Source organism: Heloderma suspectum, chromosome 3 (assembly GCF_057233095.1).
Source record: "Heloderma suspectum isolate Gila_16-S chromosome 3, 16-S_ref, whole genome shotgun sequence".
In the NCBI taxonomy this organism is placed as follows: Eukaryota; Metazoa; Chordata; class Lepidosauria; order Squamata; family Helodermatidae; genus Heloderma; species Heloderma suspectum.
Genome location: NC_139460.1, coordinates 152,376,636 through 152,393,189, shown reverse-complemented (window position 1 = coordinate 152,393,189; position 16,554 = coordinate 152,376,636). Strand labels below are relative to the sequence as shown.

General features: G+C 42.5%; 1 protein-coding gene across 2 annotated transcripts in view; it reads right to left on the bottom strand.

The window, feature by feature from the left end:
* Positions 1–16,347, bottom strand: part of GPC6 (glypican 6) — a 1,207,844-nt gene extending 1,191,497 nt beyond the window's left edge. For both annotated transcript variants that reach the window (XM_084844735.1, XM_084844736.1), the window contains exon 1: positions 16,145–16,347. In XM_084844735.1, the coding sequence (XP_084700861.1) occupies positions 16,145–16,307 (163 nt within the window). In that variant the 5' untranslated portion in view covers positions 16,308–16,347. The remainder of the gene's footprint in view (positions 1–16,144) is intronic.
* Positions 16,348–16,554: the final 207 nt, after the last annotated feature.

The window sequence follows — 16,554 nt, the reverse complement described above, 5'->3', positions numbered from 1 at the left end:
CCAGACTAGATAGTACAGTACGTTAAACAAACGGACATAACAAAAAAGTGCTGATTGACAGGTACATTCCAATCAGCATGTTCATGTGGAAGGTGCCGATCAGGGCAGTTCATATTCGCCAAAATCAAATTCCTCAATCATTCTTATGCCTCCCACTTTCTGTAACAGGGACCCCCATTCTCTTATCCCTGAAAGCCTAACACATCTCCACTAGAAGAATTTCTACATGTACGTAAAAAGGCAGACTTCATTCTGGCAACAAGATTAAAACAGGTACGACTTCCATTTCATTTTCGAAAGGATTTCTTGAATCCTTAGCATTATGAAAAGTCCAAACATCCCCCCTGCCCCCGCACAGGTCCCTAATCTAAAGGAGATTTATCTACTCAGAAATGACATGAAATATTTAACTATCACTACCATAAACATAAGCAATGCTTTTTATTTGTACAGCAGCAGTTTACACATTTCAAATTGTGTCAGCAAAAAAAAAGATAAAAGGAACAATGTTTCCCTTTGCAGTATAGCTCCTCGCTTAATTTGTTTTCCATGTGGAATAAGTTAACAGCAGCAGTGACGATGGAACAGAATCATTCTCTACTATCCTATTGAGTTGCTAGTCTATATTACTTAATGGACTCAAAAATGCTTGAACCAGAAATTTAGCAAGGTTGAGTCAGCCATTCTCTTCACCAAGGCAGCTACATATGGACCGGAAGCTGACTGCACCGACTCGCTGCAGCAACGCAAAATATTTGATGGAGCTTCCGTCTTGGAGGAACCATTGTGAAAGAATCATCGATGAGATTAACTATTAAAAAAAACCCTGTGTCAATTGACCAATCAAATATTAGTTCAATATTGCTAAGAACATTCATCCATATATTTAATGTATTAATCTATTATAGTAACAAAGAACTGAGAAGCTACTGCTAAATTTCAAATGCTGATGCCTTTTAGAGAACTCCAATTACCAGTCGTGCTCAGAAGCTTTTTAGATGACACTGAGACTCCTTGCCACAGCACAGGAGTTGGTGTTAGTTCTGGGCAGACTCATGCCCCTCTGGTAACTGTGGGTTTTTTGTTTGCTTCCTGCTGAACTCTGTGTTCCTTCTTGTTTAGAGATGCCCGCAGTCATAGCATATCACCACTAGGAGAAGGCTTGTTTAGGAATGGATTGGGCTCAAATCCTCCCAAGAGAGTTGTGGCACAAGGGATGTCTTCTCCCAAATAATGGGTGGATTATTTGACTCCACTGACTCCTTTCACATCCCCCACCCCACCCCGAAATGGTAGTATTATCACAGATGGAAACAAACTAGATTTTGTGATATTTGAGATGGTCTGTCAGTGCCTGCTCCTGACTGATCGCTTATCTTCCGATTATATCATATAAGTGCACAGTACAATGTGGCTGGCTGAAAATCCATTGCTAAGTATATCAATGTCCTCTGCAGAAAAGTTGACCAATTCCTAGATCTGCATATTTGATTGCAGTTCTGGAATACAAGGTTTTGGCTGTACTTAATCAAATGCTGCCTTACACCAGGACAGAGTATTTGTCCATCTAGCTGGCCCAATATTGCCTCCTCTGATTGGCAGCAGCTCTCCAACGTCTCTTCTATCACCTGCTATCTGTTTTTGTTTATTTGTTTGTTGACTGGAGATGCCAGGGATTGAACTTGGGACTTTGTGAACACAAAACATGTTCTCTGGCACTGAACTATGGCCCATCTATGTCTTACAAGCCATTTGTGCATGCACAGATTTTTTTATTCATATAAATAATGCATGCAAAGGGACAATTTTTTCTAGGGTCATGGAGAGAAATAAGGGTGAACTCTACATGAGAGTTACCACCAACTCTAGTTTCTAAAGTCAAGTTTCACAACAAATCTGAAGACTCCTCAAGTGAAACATCTGCAAAATGTTTAAAGAAACAATGGTCCTAAACAGTCTTACAGGAAAGTAAGCTTCATTGAACACAGTGGAACTTAGTTCTGAGTAAAAATATATAAAATCGCAGTTAAACATTTTGTTTAGTTCAGATTTTATGAAAAAGAGTTGTAACCCCAAAATCTATTCCCACAGTGATATATAGGTAGGGACCAAGTAGAGTGATATAGAATAAGCCTAGCAAAAATCATTAAGGTTTAGCTCCCTAAAGTGGGAATGTCAGAGCATCTGTAGTCAAAATTTCAATCCGTTTCAAGAAAATCTTGCTCTGTTCCTCTTCCTCAACTTTCATCTCTCAGCAGAGGGAGGAATGGACAGCAAGGTCCATTCAATTGGCTTTGCTGAGAGACCATTTGGCTCCTCTTCTCCCTGAATGGTTTCTGATCAAGGTGGGCATTCTAAGAGCATGTATATAACTTTAAGAATTGGTACCCGAGCTTGCTCATTTTCCTCTTCCCTCATCTCTCTTTCCTTGCATGTCATGCTTTTTTGATTGTAAGCCTTTTCAGTTGTTGTAACCTGTGTAGAGTGCTTAGTAAGTTTTAGGTGCATCATCATCAAAAATACCATTACATTTTAAGTGCAACAGGCTGCTGGACAGATCCACTAACGCAGTAGCTTCGGAAATGTTCCTTTTGCGGAAAGTGCGGGAAAGAGAACACCAACCAGCAGCTATCTGTATCCTTTACATCTGCTGCACAATAGGAAACCCTGTTAAAAGGCTATTAGAATCTTAAGGTAACAGACCTTGTAGAGCTCTGAAAAAAACAGCAATTTGCTGTTTGCGTCTGGAGTATGAGCCCCAGCCACTTCCTTTGCCTGGTCTGCAAACAGCTTCTGTCATGATCCGTGAAAATCAATTCCACAATAACGAGGGTAAAATGAGCTGGAGGTACTTCTGCTGCTTTCAGGACCGACTGACACAGTAGAGCCTCCTTCTGGGCGCACGTGGTATCTACAAGCAGTTTTACACAGAATGCTCCCTAAAGGCTTTGTGAAACAAATAACAGTTCAGGTACTATTAATAACTTTCCAACGGAGCCTCACAGGAGACTTGGCTGTGTAAAGTCTGAATTACAACTGCGCACAGAGTAAGCAGCAGGAAGCAATGCCAAACAGGGATGAATTGGCTAAATGTGTCATTTTATTTGCCTCTTTTATGTCCAGGATTATAGTAATTGCCTAGAATGCCCTTTCATCGAAATAACAGTATTCAAATCTCTTTAAAGGCAATAAAGCATTGTTTTATATTGCTCGAAGGAAAACGTCGTGTTTAGTGAAAGAAAATTGTACATTATTGGGCTGGTGATCTTGGTGACAATCGTCTGCTATGTTTCAAGAGCAAGAGAAGTATTATCTTATTTTATTGGGAAAGTGTTTCCCTCCCTTCCTAGGACAAGCATAGATGACCACAGCTGGAGATGAGATACCAGTTGTTACTCCTGAAGATTCACTACTTTATCAGTGGAAATGGCAATGAAAAGATGTTATTCTCACAGTAAGATTAAGAATGCCAACTGGAAATAATTGTATTGTAATTAATTTTTATCGGGGGGCTTCACTGAACAAAACAGGAAAGATTCATAAAGGAAATGTAGTGCATTGATTACCTCAGCTAGTAACCTCTGGGTTGATTGTATCCCTTATGTTCTGGCAAAGACAGCAAAGATTCCAGCCAAGCCAGGTTTGATGTTAAGTATGTATGCATGGATACTGAAGGGTCGCATGAGCTGGGAGCTGCATTTTATTGCTGTATACATGCTAGTAAGTTTAGTATTCACTACAGTCTGTCATATGAATAGACAAAGCTGCCTTATATCAAGATAAATCATTGGCCCAATGGACTAGCTGGGACAGACAAATCAGTCTATTTCTGCTCCATGTCTAGTTTTGCCTGTACTGTATTCAGACACAAGTTCATTCCACAACAGTCTGTGAATTCCACATTTTTTTCCACACACAATTTCCCCTAACATACAAATTTCTGTATGCAATTTTCCCATACACATATATATATATATATGTACAAAACGTTCCCCAATATATGGATTTTTTGTACATCTTTTTTGAGCCAAGAACTGCATTTCAAAATTTAGAGAAGTGTGCAGTTTGAAGGGCAACTCTTTCCTGATCTGCATATCAGTCAGGGAAGCATGAATTAGATTGGTTCACTTTAAAAATGATATTTCCCCTCTCTCTAGTGTCTACTTCCCAGAGCCTCAGAATGTTTTTTCCCCAACTTGCTATTGGAAGCTTTTCAGTGCAGAAGTGAGGGACTGAACCCAAGACCATCTGTGTGCAAAACATGGACTCTTTCACTGAGCTACCTTCTTTGTCGGAAAAGTGGGAGTTCTAGGATTATAAAAGACTTGGATTTCACATACGTAAAAATGTATTCTGAACAACTGCTAATTTCAGAGTTGAAGCCTAGTTCTAAAATTCATTTAGCCAACTTTGAGGATATCTGCTATTCAAACATACCTACATGGGTGCACTCTGAGGACCCCATTACAAGGAGATATGCTTCAAAATTGTATGAAGCCAAATGGGACTAGGTACGAGTATTCTCAAAGAGGAAAGGCACTCTGCACATGCTTACATGCACTTTGTCTCCTGACCCATTCTTTGAATATAAAACATCTTTCCCTTGGAGAAGGGCAGTTTGAACAAATCCTGAAATGTCAGATTTCTTTAAAAAGCAAAATTTTGGTACCTCTAAGTCAGACTTTTCTTTGGAAGGAATATCTTCTCTCACCTATGCACAAATAAGCTTGTGATCCTAGACGTATGCTAGACTTCTTTATAGCTCCTCTAATTGAATAATTTCCATGTTTTTCCAACATGTACATTTGTTTTCTAGCAGGCATTCCGACATGGTACGTTTTATTCCAGCTCTCTCCTTGCGGCATGCTTTGCTTTGGATGAGACAGAGTAATTTGAGGGGCTTGGGTATGGTGCACAGAAACCTAAGGAGGAAAGGCACCAATAACTGGCAAAAAGGGGGTTCAGAGATGAAATCTCAGGGATGCACGTGCACACATATGTGTGCATGCGCGTGCACACACACACTCTGTTGTCCCAGTGTCATTCCAAATGCACTTCTTTGGGGGCACTTAAAAAGCCTATCATTGTGTTCTCTAATGTGATCCTTCAATTACATCCTTCCCCAATGTGTTACATCCCTTTTGGACTACTATAACAGGCTCTGCATGGTGCTGCCTTCAAAAAGTGTTCATAAACTTCCAGTGGTCCAGAATGCTGTGGCCATACTTTTGATTGGGGCCAGTTACAGAGAGCATGTGGCTTCCTCGTGATTGCTGGCTATTACCTATAAAGGCCTATACACCTTGGGACCAGGGTATCTGAAAGACTGACCTCCCATATGAGCCTGCCCAGGTTTTAAGATCTTCAGGGGAGGCCGTCCTCTCAGTAACACCACCCTCAGAGGCATGTTTGGTGGGGACATAAGAGAACTTTTTCAGTGGCTGCTCCCAAGCCCTGGAGCTTTCTTCCAAGGGAGGCTACGTTGACTCCCTCTCTGCTGTCCTCCTACCAGAAGGCAGAGAGGCTTTTATTCCGGCAGGCCTTTGGCATGTAAGCTTGGTCTGCTGCTGAAGGGGATCTTATTGGGTTGGGTGATGTTTAATTCTTTTATTGCTGTGTATTTAATTGGGCTTTTATTTGTTTCTATGATTGTTTTAAGTACATTTTCATTTTACTCTTAGTCTTGTTACTGTTAGCTTCCTTGAGCTCCATTTTGTGTGGAAAGGTGAAATATACATTTAATTAATAAATAAGTGAAGCCAAGAGTGTGGCATATACAGGGGCCCACACACATTTCTTCTGTGTGGTGCTTTATGGATGTGCATCAGAAAAAACACTGCAGAGAAGCTATCTTGTGTATCAAGACTGCTTTTCTGCAGTGTTTTTAGCTATGTACATGTGCATATCAGTTATGTAGACATGGGGGGGCATATCCCCCAGCAGGCCAGGAAATTTCCCTAGTCATGGAAACTCTCCACTGAATGGCAGGGCAGGTTCTTTGGACAGATTCCTTTAGTGCTCACTCAAGAATTTCAGACTCTATATAATAGATGAAAGTCAATGGAAATTTTTGTCTGGAATACTGGGTGGGTGGGAAACATTAAAAATGCAGGTGCCTTTTTTAACTTTCAGCAGAAAAAAAAGGAAAAGAGAAGAACAAATAAAGCACTGTAGTGCAATTTTATTCAGATTTATTGAGATGTAAGTGCCCCTGTTTTCAATGGTCCTTACTCCCAGTTAAGTGTGCATAGGAGTGAAGCCTTAATTTTCTGAATTCTTCCTGCTCTCTCCTAAATACTATTTACTTCTAATGTTGATCCATTCATTCTTTTCAGTAACTTCTGTTGAAAAGATATCGTTGTCCAGATATTCTTTTTCTAAAAAGAAAAAGGGAAGAACCTGAAGTTGTCGATCATGTTGCTGCTGTTGATAACAGAATTCTAGAATGCTGGGATACACTCAGAGCTGTACACATTTAACAGAAGCCTTAGGCCAATGAAATTAAATGGTTTAGTTATTTTAAGAAATGTTCCCAGTGTCTCTTAACAATGTCCATCAAAGCTTATGCCAGAAAAAACCTGTTAGCCTTTAAGGTGACACAAAACACTGTTGTTTTTGCTGCAACAGCCTAACACGGCTACCCCTCTGAAAATTAACCAGTACTGTGGCTTAAAAGAAAGTTGCTGTTTTTTAAAACAACAACTAATGAACATCATTAGAAGCATTTGAAAAGAACATATTGATACATAGCCAAACTGATCATGTGCTGGCACCAGATAACGCAGATCTGGCTGCAAAACTTAACATGAAATATTTTCACGGTTCCCCCTCTCCCCGCAAAGTACTACAGTTTGATCTTTTGCAGAGGGCATTCATGCAGCAACAGTCTGCTAAAACAGACATGGATGCAGGAATGGAAACTGTTATCTCCATAGGCTGTCCCTGTTCCATTTCTCAGCCACATCCTTTGATATTTTTAATGTCAGACAGACAGTAAAGGTTCTTTCTATGAACCCAGAGAATGCAGGTGTTTGATTTCATTTGAAATCGCTCCTTGAGGGTGCAATCCTATCCAGATAATCAGCAGCCTCCAAACATGCATGCTGCTGCGTATCCAATGCAGGGTGGGAGAAGAGCGCAGTCTCTGCGCTCCAGCCACCCCACATTTCTGCTAAATGGGCGGTTTTGCCTATCTAGCAGCAGTGCTTCAGAGGGGAGGCAAGGAGGCTGGGGCGGCCATAGAATTGGTCATAGTGCAGCCACGCCGGTCGCCTCCCCTCTCTAGGAATGCTGTCTTTTCCCCATCTCTGTGCTCTGTTTTCCAAGCACAGAGCAGAAGCCGGAGCGGTTCTCTCCATGCCAGCTACAATGGGGTGGGGAGCATGGCTTCCCGACTCTCAGGTCGGAGACCTATCTCTGACCTCATAGCCAGGAAACCAGACAATCCTATGGCCCCCCGGATGCTGTCTAGGGGCCATAAGATTGCTCTCCTGGATGGATAATAGCCAACACAATCATCGGGTATTCCTCACTAGACATGTTAAGTCACTATGAAATAGAGTATGAAATAGTTATTTATATTAAATAAGTTCAAATTGTACCTCAAGCTTTTCTATGATTGGAAACTTCAGAAATCTAACTTTGAACAAACATACACAATAGCAGCTACTTGAACCAAAATGGCAAAGCTAGTATGTGTGTCAGCATGTGTCAATTGTGGAGGAAGGAAGGTATGGCTTGGGGGGGGGGGACTTGCTTCCAGTTGTTTTTCTTTTATTAATAAAAGAGATCTATACCCTGCTTTTCCCCTCTAAAAGAAAGGAGACAGTCAAAGTGGCTTACAAAATATAGAAAAATAAAATAATCAATTAAAACACATTGATCCATCTAAAATTATCAAACTAAAAAGCAGCAGCAAGGACAAAACTACGAATCAATACATACAACAGATGCATGTTTAAAGAAAAATGTCCTCAATTGCCACTAGAATACTTATAAAGAAGATGACCTAACCTCTTGGGGTAGGGAATTGCACATGCAGGGTGCCACCACAGAGAAAGCCCTCATGTACATTGCCACCCACCATGCCTCAAAAGGCATGTAAGAGGGATGCAACAGCTGGTCTTAATGGATGGGCAGGTTCACATCAAAGGAACATTATGGGCAAAGTAAGATGACAGCCAGAAGTAGCAATTCTGCCACCATGATTTCAAAGGACTAAGTGAAAGTCCTAAAAGGGAGCAAAGGCGGAGAAAGATGGAGGCATATTCCACCCCACCACCCCTTTACATCTTTTAGCCCAGCCCTACGTACATTAAGCAATTCAGTAGACTTGACAAGATCAGAAGGCAGTATCCAATATTGCCACTGTGGTCCCGCCAGATCTGTTATACCGGACCCACCACTCATGCAACCGAAAACTAGCAGTTCAAAAAGCAATCCCAGAAACAAGAGTTTCTGCTTTTTTTTTTCAGATCAGGACAGGTGAGTGGAGCTTCCTTCAGCAAGCTCCCCTGACCTGCCCAGTTCTGGAAACAAACATTTCTGCTTGCTTTTTAAACCACTAGATCCCCTATACTAGCGGTGGTTCCTGCTAGTGAGTGGGTAGACTTGGATGCTGCCCAGAACTAATCGAGATGAGCGGATTCCATGGTTCTGCTTTGGGTTCTGGTCCAGCATAATCAGGATTTTGCACACACAGTAAATATATTTTTAAAATGTATATGCCTCAAAGGAAAAAATAAAATAGTTAATAATGACGATAATAAAAATAAGTAATTCAGCTTCCTAGAATATATGTTTTACACACATACACACACTCTATAAAGTACTATGAAAACTTTTAATGAAATATACGTTTCAGTCAAAATATACCTCTGATTATAAACAATAGTTATTTAATAGATTAACATTATTTTTTTTTCTCCCCCCATCCTTTTCTTTTACACATCTGTTGAAGTGGGTTGTAATACATGATTGCTCTTGCAAATTGATTAAAACGTCTGAACAATGAAAACAATTAGTATATATGTGTGCTAGACATAACCCTTACCTTATATTGGGGGGTTTACCCTACAAACAAGATACAAAGAGAAGCCCGTCTAAGCTCATCCGATGGTCCAAATCTGCATTGGGTGGTAGTGGAGCATGCTGGCGATTTGTGAAAAATAGGGCAAAATTGCACTTAGCAGAGCTATGTGGTTAAAGTCATGCGTAGCTTGGGGCCGAGACATAGGCTTTGGAAGCTGTCATGGATGGTGTGCTGGAGGAGGTACGCATGTCTTAGCAGCTCACACTGATGATCCAGGTCAGAGACAGCACCTTTATAGGCCAAGGTAGAATCCTATTGGCCTCTTATATCACCTGATCCCTGCTGAGATACTAGTACAATACCACCTTCTGGCCTTCTGTAGCAGTGAAGGCTCTGTGCACTGGAGAGCAGAGTAGTCCTTTGGTCTGGCAAGGTAAGAGAGTAAGGCTCCTGGGTCCTTGGTTCAAGACCCCTGGTGCCCCACAGGATAATGTAATTATTAAAATGGAGAAACTGCTGGAAGAGGTGGTAATGATAATTTGAAGTCTAACATTTCATTCAAAATGTAACCTTACTATGCTGAAAATAGGAGCACTGATCCTTTAGCACTATAATGGAGTTTTAAGTACATGGCTTGTTATTTCCACTGAAAGCCTTAATGTAATTACATGAATCCTTACTCCGCAAAGCAGAAAACCAAGATTAGCACGCACAGTGTTCTGCCCTGTATTTCAAAAAACAAAAGAAAATAAAAATGCAAGCCAAGAGCTGGGTCCATGGAGGGTCCACGGAGTCATTAAAAAAAAAAAGGCAGGTGGTCATTTCAAAAACAAATTACCCAGAAAAAGCTTTTATTGTTGATCGCTTGTTATAAGACTTGCCATTTGCAAGTAATTGTACATTCAACCGAAACTGACCTTTTATGAGAGCCAAGTGGTAATATAAATGAAATTAATATATTCTTTATTGCAGATGTATAAAAGGAATGACCCAAGCTTTTAATACAGTGCTTGACCTCTTTGGTGTTTGAACATCACCAAGTTGCTGGAAGAGTGTAAGATACCCACGGATGAAATAAGGAGCACAGTAGCTATAAAATGGCTTTTTTAGCACATTAGCACTTAACGATGTGCAAAATACCTGCAGCTTTACCAAGCCTCACTTTTTCCTTTGGAAGAAAATTATAGCTGCAATATAATACACTGAGGAGGGGGAACACTATTGGGTGTACCCTCACTACTGTTAGTAGGGCGTGAGTGCCTTATCAAGCTTACCTCCCTCCCTCCCTCCCTCTCTCTCTCTCTCTCTCTCTCTCTCTCTCTCTCTCTCGCTGAGAGGCCAAAGTGTCTACAGATGGATATGCAAGTCAGAATGGCCCCAACAGGCAGAGTGGAAATACTTGAAATAAGTACTAGTCAGCTACTTAGCTAACAATTTAATGCACTTTTGGTGTCATATATAAAGAACAAAGTATTACTACTGTTTTTGTGGTGGTTGTTCTGCAACCTTCCTTGAAAGCTTTCAATAATGTTTGGGTGAAACCACCCTGCAATCCTGGGGAAACTCCTCAGTCTTAGCTGAAAGCACTGTGCATTCCCCCCCCTCCCCCCCATGAGTGAGGTCTGGCTGGGGTTGCACAGTTCACCTTTCAAAGGCTTGGCAGCTTCTTTGTTGTGTCCCTGGAAGGCTCACTGGGGACTGGGATTGGACTCGGCTCTTTCACAGCTGGGGCTGTGAAGGTCCTTTGGCTTTTCCTTTTAGCACTTGGCACAAGGACTTTACTGCTCTTTCCACCAAAACCAGGGAGCTTCACCAAGCGTATGAAATGTCAACAGCTAAAGCAGGATTAAAATTGGAGAAACTATTTATACTCCAAGAAGTAGACTCTCAGACCAGGAGTGGAGTGCTTGTGGCTCTCCAGATGTTGCTGGAGGCCAGTTCCCAAGGTTCCCCACTTGGCCATGGAAGCTCACTGGGTGACTTTGGGCCAGTCACAGACTCTCAGCCCAACCTACCTCACATCACAGGGTTGTTGTTGTGAGGATACAACAGTGAGGAGGAGGATAATGTAAGCCGCCTTGAGTTCCTTGCGAGAGGGAGAAAGGCGGGGTATAAATGCAATAAATAAATAAATAAACCCAGCCAGCATGGCCAGTGGTCAGAGATGATGGGAGTTGGTGATGTCCAAGAACATCTGGTGGGCCACAGGCATTCCACCACTGTTTGAGAGTGCATAAAAATGAGCACCACCTGCTCTCAGAGTAACCCGCCATACACATCTCTGCATTAATAGGGATGTTCATGGCCAGCACTCCCATGACGCAGGGTGAATCCCCCACTTTAGGCAGCAGAGTGGGAGAAGTGGCAAATTGCACACACTTGTCTCCAGAGGGTGCTCTGAAGAGCAGTTGGCTCCGCAACCCTCAAACAGGCTGATTATTAACTTAGGGAAGGTGAATGCTTTAGATATAATTTGATTTCATTTCAAAATTCACATTCTGCAGGGGCGATGATTCATAGAACCACATTCTATGTTACATGAACATGGCAGCTTTATTTAAACAGTGTTTAGCCGTCTGCTCCATCACTCTCACTGGCAAAAGCTCTTTTCACAGGGCTGTGTGTAAGACCAGCCTACGGCTCCCATATAATGGGAATTTTTCCTGTATATCCAGTACTCTAACGGAATTTGCAACACTGCACATTCAACGTGTATGCAAATCCCCTAACAGATTTAGATGTATGTGTTCTGTCTCAAAATTTGCTAACTGGTGCATAAAAAGTTACACTTGGCAATATAACACCAGTATAATAGAATGGCAAAGTAGTATACTTGCTGTCACATGATTGCTGTGCTTTCTAAACAATATTCTGAGAAAGAAAAGAAAAAGTATTACCAAACCCCCCCCCCCCAAACACATGAAAACCACCCTAGTGACACCATGCGGTTTTATAATCACTTGGGTAGAAAAAGTAAAAAATAATGCAAGTGTTCATGGAGAACAATAAAGTTGAGTTCAATAATGAAGGGAATTTACTAAAACGGAATTTACTAAAACGGAATTTACTAAAAAGGCTTAATATCAGTTATGATTCTTCAATGGGTATTTCAGTTCAGAGACATTTCTACTTAGAATGACAGCTATTAGGCCTCATAGCCCTAAGAGGATTGACTCCAGTTCACCATAGCACATGCCCTTGTTTCAGGTATGCACTGAACATCTAGATTCTAGAATAATTCATTATTTCTGAGATGTTGCCACTTATTTTCACCAACTGAAAATTTTTCTCAACCCTTTTTCACTCTATTATTAAATATATCAACTAATTTGTTTTTAAAAACTGTCCTTTGAAACATTGAAAAAAGTCACTAACTTTTTAAAAAGCATCCAGGAATGTCTAACTGTGACAAGGATTTGAATATGCATGTAGAACTGTGTACTGAATGCAAGTCAAATATAGCCAGTTGTTTGTCTATACTGAATCAAGATTCTGTGAAATCTAATGCAATATTACAGATAAACAACCCCCAAATGAATTAACTAAAGTATGTATACTTTACATAAGGAGAAACAACAAACAGACCAAGCATATATCATCATCAACTCTTTGGGTTGTTTGCAGGCATTTGGTGGTAATGGTGACAAAAGAAACTGTGTGATATTTAATGCCAATATGTCTTTTCCAAGCAAGTTTTCCTCTAATTGAAGCACTCAGCGCTACATATAAAGCAACATGCTGCCGATTACATTCCCTCAAAACAACCCAACCTCTCCCTCAAATACAGATAGAGTCAAACTGAAATGTTTCCATTAACTTTCATCAGCTCAAGTTAAGTTAACCCACAGAACTAGAAAGTCAGAAAAGCTTAGTAAGAACGGGGGGGGGGGATCCCCCTGGATTTGCTGCCATTTCATATTCCACACCCATCGAACAAAAGGTGATGGTGTTGAAGTCTTAAAACGAAGCTGAAGAGTAATATTGGATTTAACAGTGATTGATGCTGTCGCTTAAACCAGAGGCTGATTATTAGGTTACCCACCAGCCATTTCCACAACTTTGCAAATGCATGTACGCTAACTGTTACAGCTCTCTCAAGCTTTGCATTGGGAGCTATCTACAACCTGGGGGAAAGGTGCAAAGCAAAATTTCAAAACCTTCTAGTGAGCAAGAGGCAAGAGGGGTCCAAGCCATTCAAACTGCAATATTTGTCCTTTAAAAAAAAATAACCGACAACACAGAAAAGCAGACACCATCCATCACTGACCTAAAATGAAATAACACCCAGTCCAGGGAAAACTTGACTGAAGAACCCAGAGGCTCTCGGGCTCTGTCAGAGGAGAGCTCTCATGTAATTGATTAGCAACTTGAGGGGAAATTTAGAAGAGGCACAGCGAGGCCTTTAAAATTACGAAAAGTATAACTCTTCGCTTTGATTGCTTACTTTTCTGCCTGGCCTACAGAATCCCAATTTGGTTTAAGCAAGGACCATTTTATTTCGAGTGGCTGATTTGTTCTTTCTTTCTCCAAGCAAGAACTCTGCCGAGTTCGTGGTCTGACCAACATAACCATCCCCGTTAAAAAGATCCTTCTATTTGATATCTGGTTCCCAGACAAAAGCGGGACAAATCAGCATCCACTTTAAAGCAATCGGCCCATCGACCCATAACCAAGAGCGGCGTGGTTGCAGCTGTCCCTGTGGTTGCTCCCACACCACTCCAGGTGATGGCTCTTCCACTCATGGATTGCTCAGCTATGTACCACAATGGCTGACATGTGCCTTTGCTAGGAAGCCCAGTGTGATACGTAGCCACATCCTCATCCTAACCATATGGGTGGAAGCTGCAGGCAATACCTGGACCAGCATGGCACCAACCACAAGTTCATGATGAGGAAAGGTGAACTAATCTGCTCTTAATGTCCTTTACCTGGCCATAACGGTGATCAAGACAGCTAAAGAGTGATGGAAGGATGGGGATATTCATCTTGAACTTCCCAACTACTGATCTGGGTGAAACAGAGAAGGTTGTAAGGGCATATTTACACAACCCTGGCCATTATATTTTTAAGTCAGCCCCCTTAACTGACCTTCACCAATACTGCAATAGCCTGAGCAGATGTCGTGAAACCCAGCGCCACATACTAAACCCAGTACCGATCAGCCCTCAGCCGCAACGGCTCACCACCAAGTGGTGGTGGTGCTAGAGGACCGAACAACAAGTTTGGAGCACAGCATCAGCTTTGCCATGACCCACTCAGCATGTGGCACAGCTGCAGCTTCCCGGGGGGGGGGGAGCTGACTGGGGAATGCTGGGAGTTGTAGGACTTTTCTCTGCCTGGACATGCATAGCATTGCAACTTGAAAGGATCAAACGAGACAAGATGTTAATTACGTGAATTCAGTTAACGTGCATGTTTCTAAAAGGGTACAAAACAGTGGGCAGGGGGCAGCATGGTCCCGATGCTCACCACTTGCTATCTACCTTTGTTTTCATTCAAAACAAAACATGCATGTTGATTGCTATTTGGTTATTAAAGGTGCATCTAGCTGGGCCTTCAGCACGCACGCACTGACAGCCAACCGGAAAACAACACGGCCACCTGGCAAGTGTTCCAAGACCACTACAAATCCAAGCGGCGAAACCCTCTGACAGCTGAGAAGGCCCCGAGTTCACTTTAACCTCACAGGTTCATGTCTGCCTTGGGAAACAGCCATTTTTGGTGCTCTGAAGATGATTAACATCACCCCAGTAAAGAGCTAGCTATCAATATTAGCTGCATTACTCAACCCTCAGAGAGGTAGCAGGAGAGGAACAAATCCAACCGAAACCTGGTGACGTACATTGAGTTCGACTAAAGACACCTTTCAGAGGATGGCTTAATTCAGTGTCGGAAACTGACAGGCAGGAAGTTTCTCTCTGGTGGGCTGGAGCAGCCAGGCCTCGTTCCTTCACTCTCTCGCACCCATCACCTTTGTTACAAGAACAACAACCAACCACCACCCAGTAATTCTTTATGTACTGAGTCCCCGAGATATAACAAGCCATAGGACCACGCTGCAGCAAAGCGCACAGAAATAGGCTCAAGATCATAAAAACCTAACATCACCATTACTGGGCAAAGGAGAAGGGAGAACTAGCCAACTGTATTACCTCAAAATACAGTTATACTGAAAAGGGGGGATTTGCAGGGGAGAGGGGCCTTTCCTTCCTGGACTCACCCCTAACATTTCAGTTTCCTCAGACACCTCCAGGGTTTACAGAGATTCAAATTCACCCTTCTCAGGTGAAGCAATCATGCAATCCTTTGCAGGTGTTCCAGTAGAGAGAGAGGGAGGGAGCAAGAAATCCTGTATGAGGCAGAGCGCACCCTACTGGCAAAGGACAACTGTTAGCAACCCCTTACAAAAGCTTGCCAGATTAAAAATAAGTAAATTAAGCCTCCAAACACGCACACCTTCCTGCTAACTTATGGCTCTCTGCGCAATTTCTGTAGTTTTACATGAAAGTCTTCTATGCCTTTCATGAGGTTCTGGTAATCTGGACTGGCAGCCTTGTAATGTAAGAGCCAACAGGCAACATCACACCCCAAACCCCCAGCATATAAACGGGACTAGAAACTTGGCTTCACAGAATAAAGCAGCTGGAATACAACTAAGAACTTCAGGAAAAAAAGTATTTCCTCCGTTCTCTCACATGTTCCCTCCCAAAAAGAAAGTCAACCTCTAGCCAAACCTCCTCCCTTTTGCTCTCCTAATTTGTTCTTCCCCATGAAGGTCTCTTTGGAAGTCAAAAAAGGATTCTCTATTCACGACACAATGAAGCAATTCATAGCCTCAACTTCTCTAAGCAAGCAGCACAGAGTGGAAAAGGCGTCGCTGCTCCCTTTCCCCGGGAGGTGAAAAGAAAGACGGAGTGAGTGAGAAAGGAAGAGAGCGACCCAAGCAACGGGAACATTTCCCGAACACCAAGCGGAGGAGGAAGACGGACAGAAGCAGCCGCCGCGGCCAACGGCGATGCTGCCGAGGCGCCCAGATGACACGTAGATGGGCTTTCGCCCCGCACCTTTTCCCGGCCCATCTCTCTCTCTTTCTCTCGCTCGCTAGGTGCTTACCTGCTATTTCCTGATAGGGGATGTTGAGCAGGCTGAACCCTTTGGCTTTGTACGCCTCCCTCACCTCGCCGCAGCTCCGAGCTTTCACGTCCGCCGCTCCGGCACGAAGTGACAGCAACAGCCCGGGGAGAGCCCAAAGCAGCGCCCCGGTCCAAGGAACCATGGTGCAAAAAAGAAAGAAGAGAAAAAGAGGGGCAGCAACAACTCCCTTCCCCCAAAAGAGAGCCCCTCCAAGCTGTTTCTTTTAAAATTTAAAAAAAAAATAGATCTCTATGCAAAATCCAGTCGAAGAATAAATCCAGAGGAATCTCTTCTTCCTCCTCCTCCTCCTCTTCCTCTCCTTCCAAAAAGCACCGAGCTGAGCCCTCCAGCGCGAAGCGCGAACCGAAAGACCCCACCCCCGTGGGTAA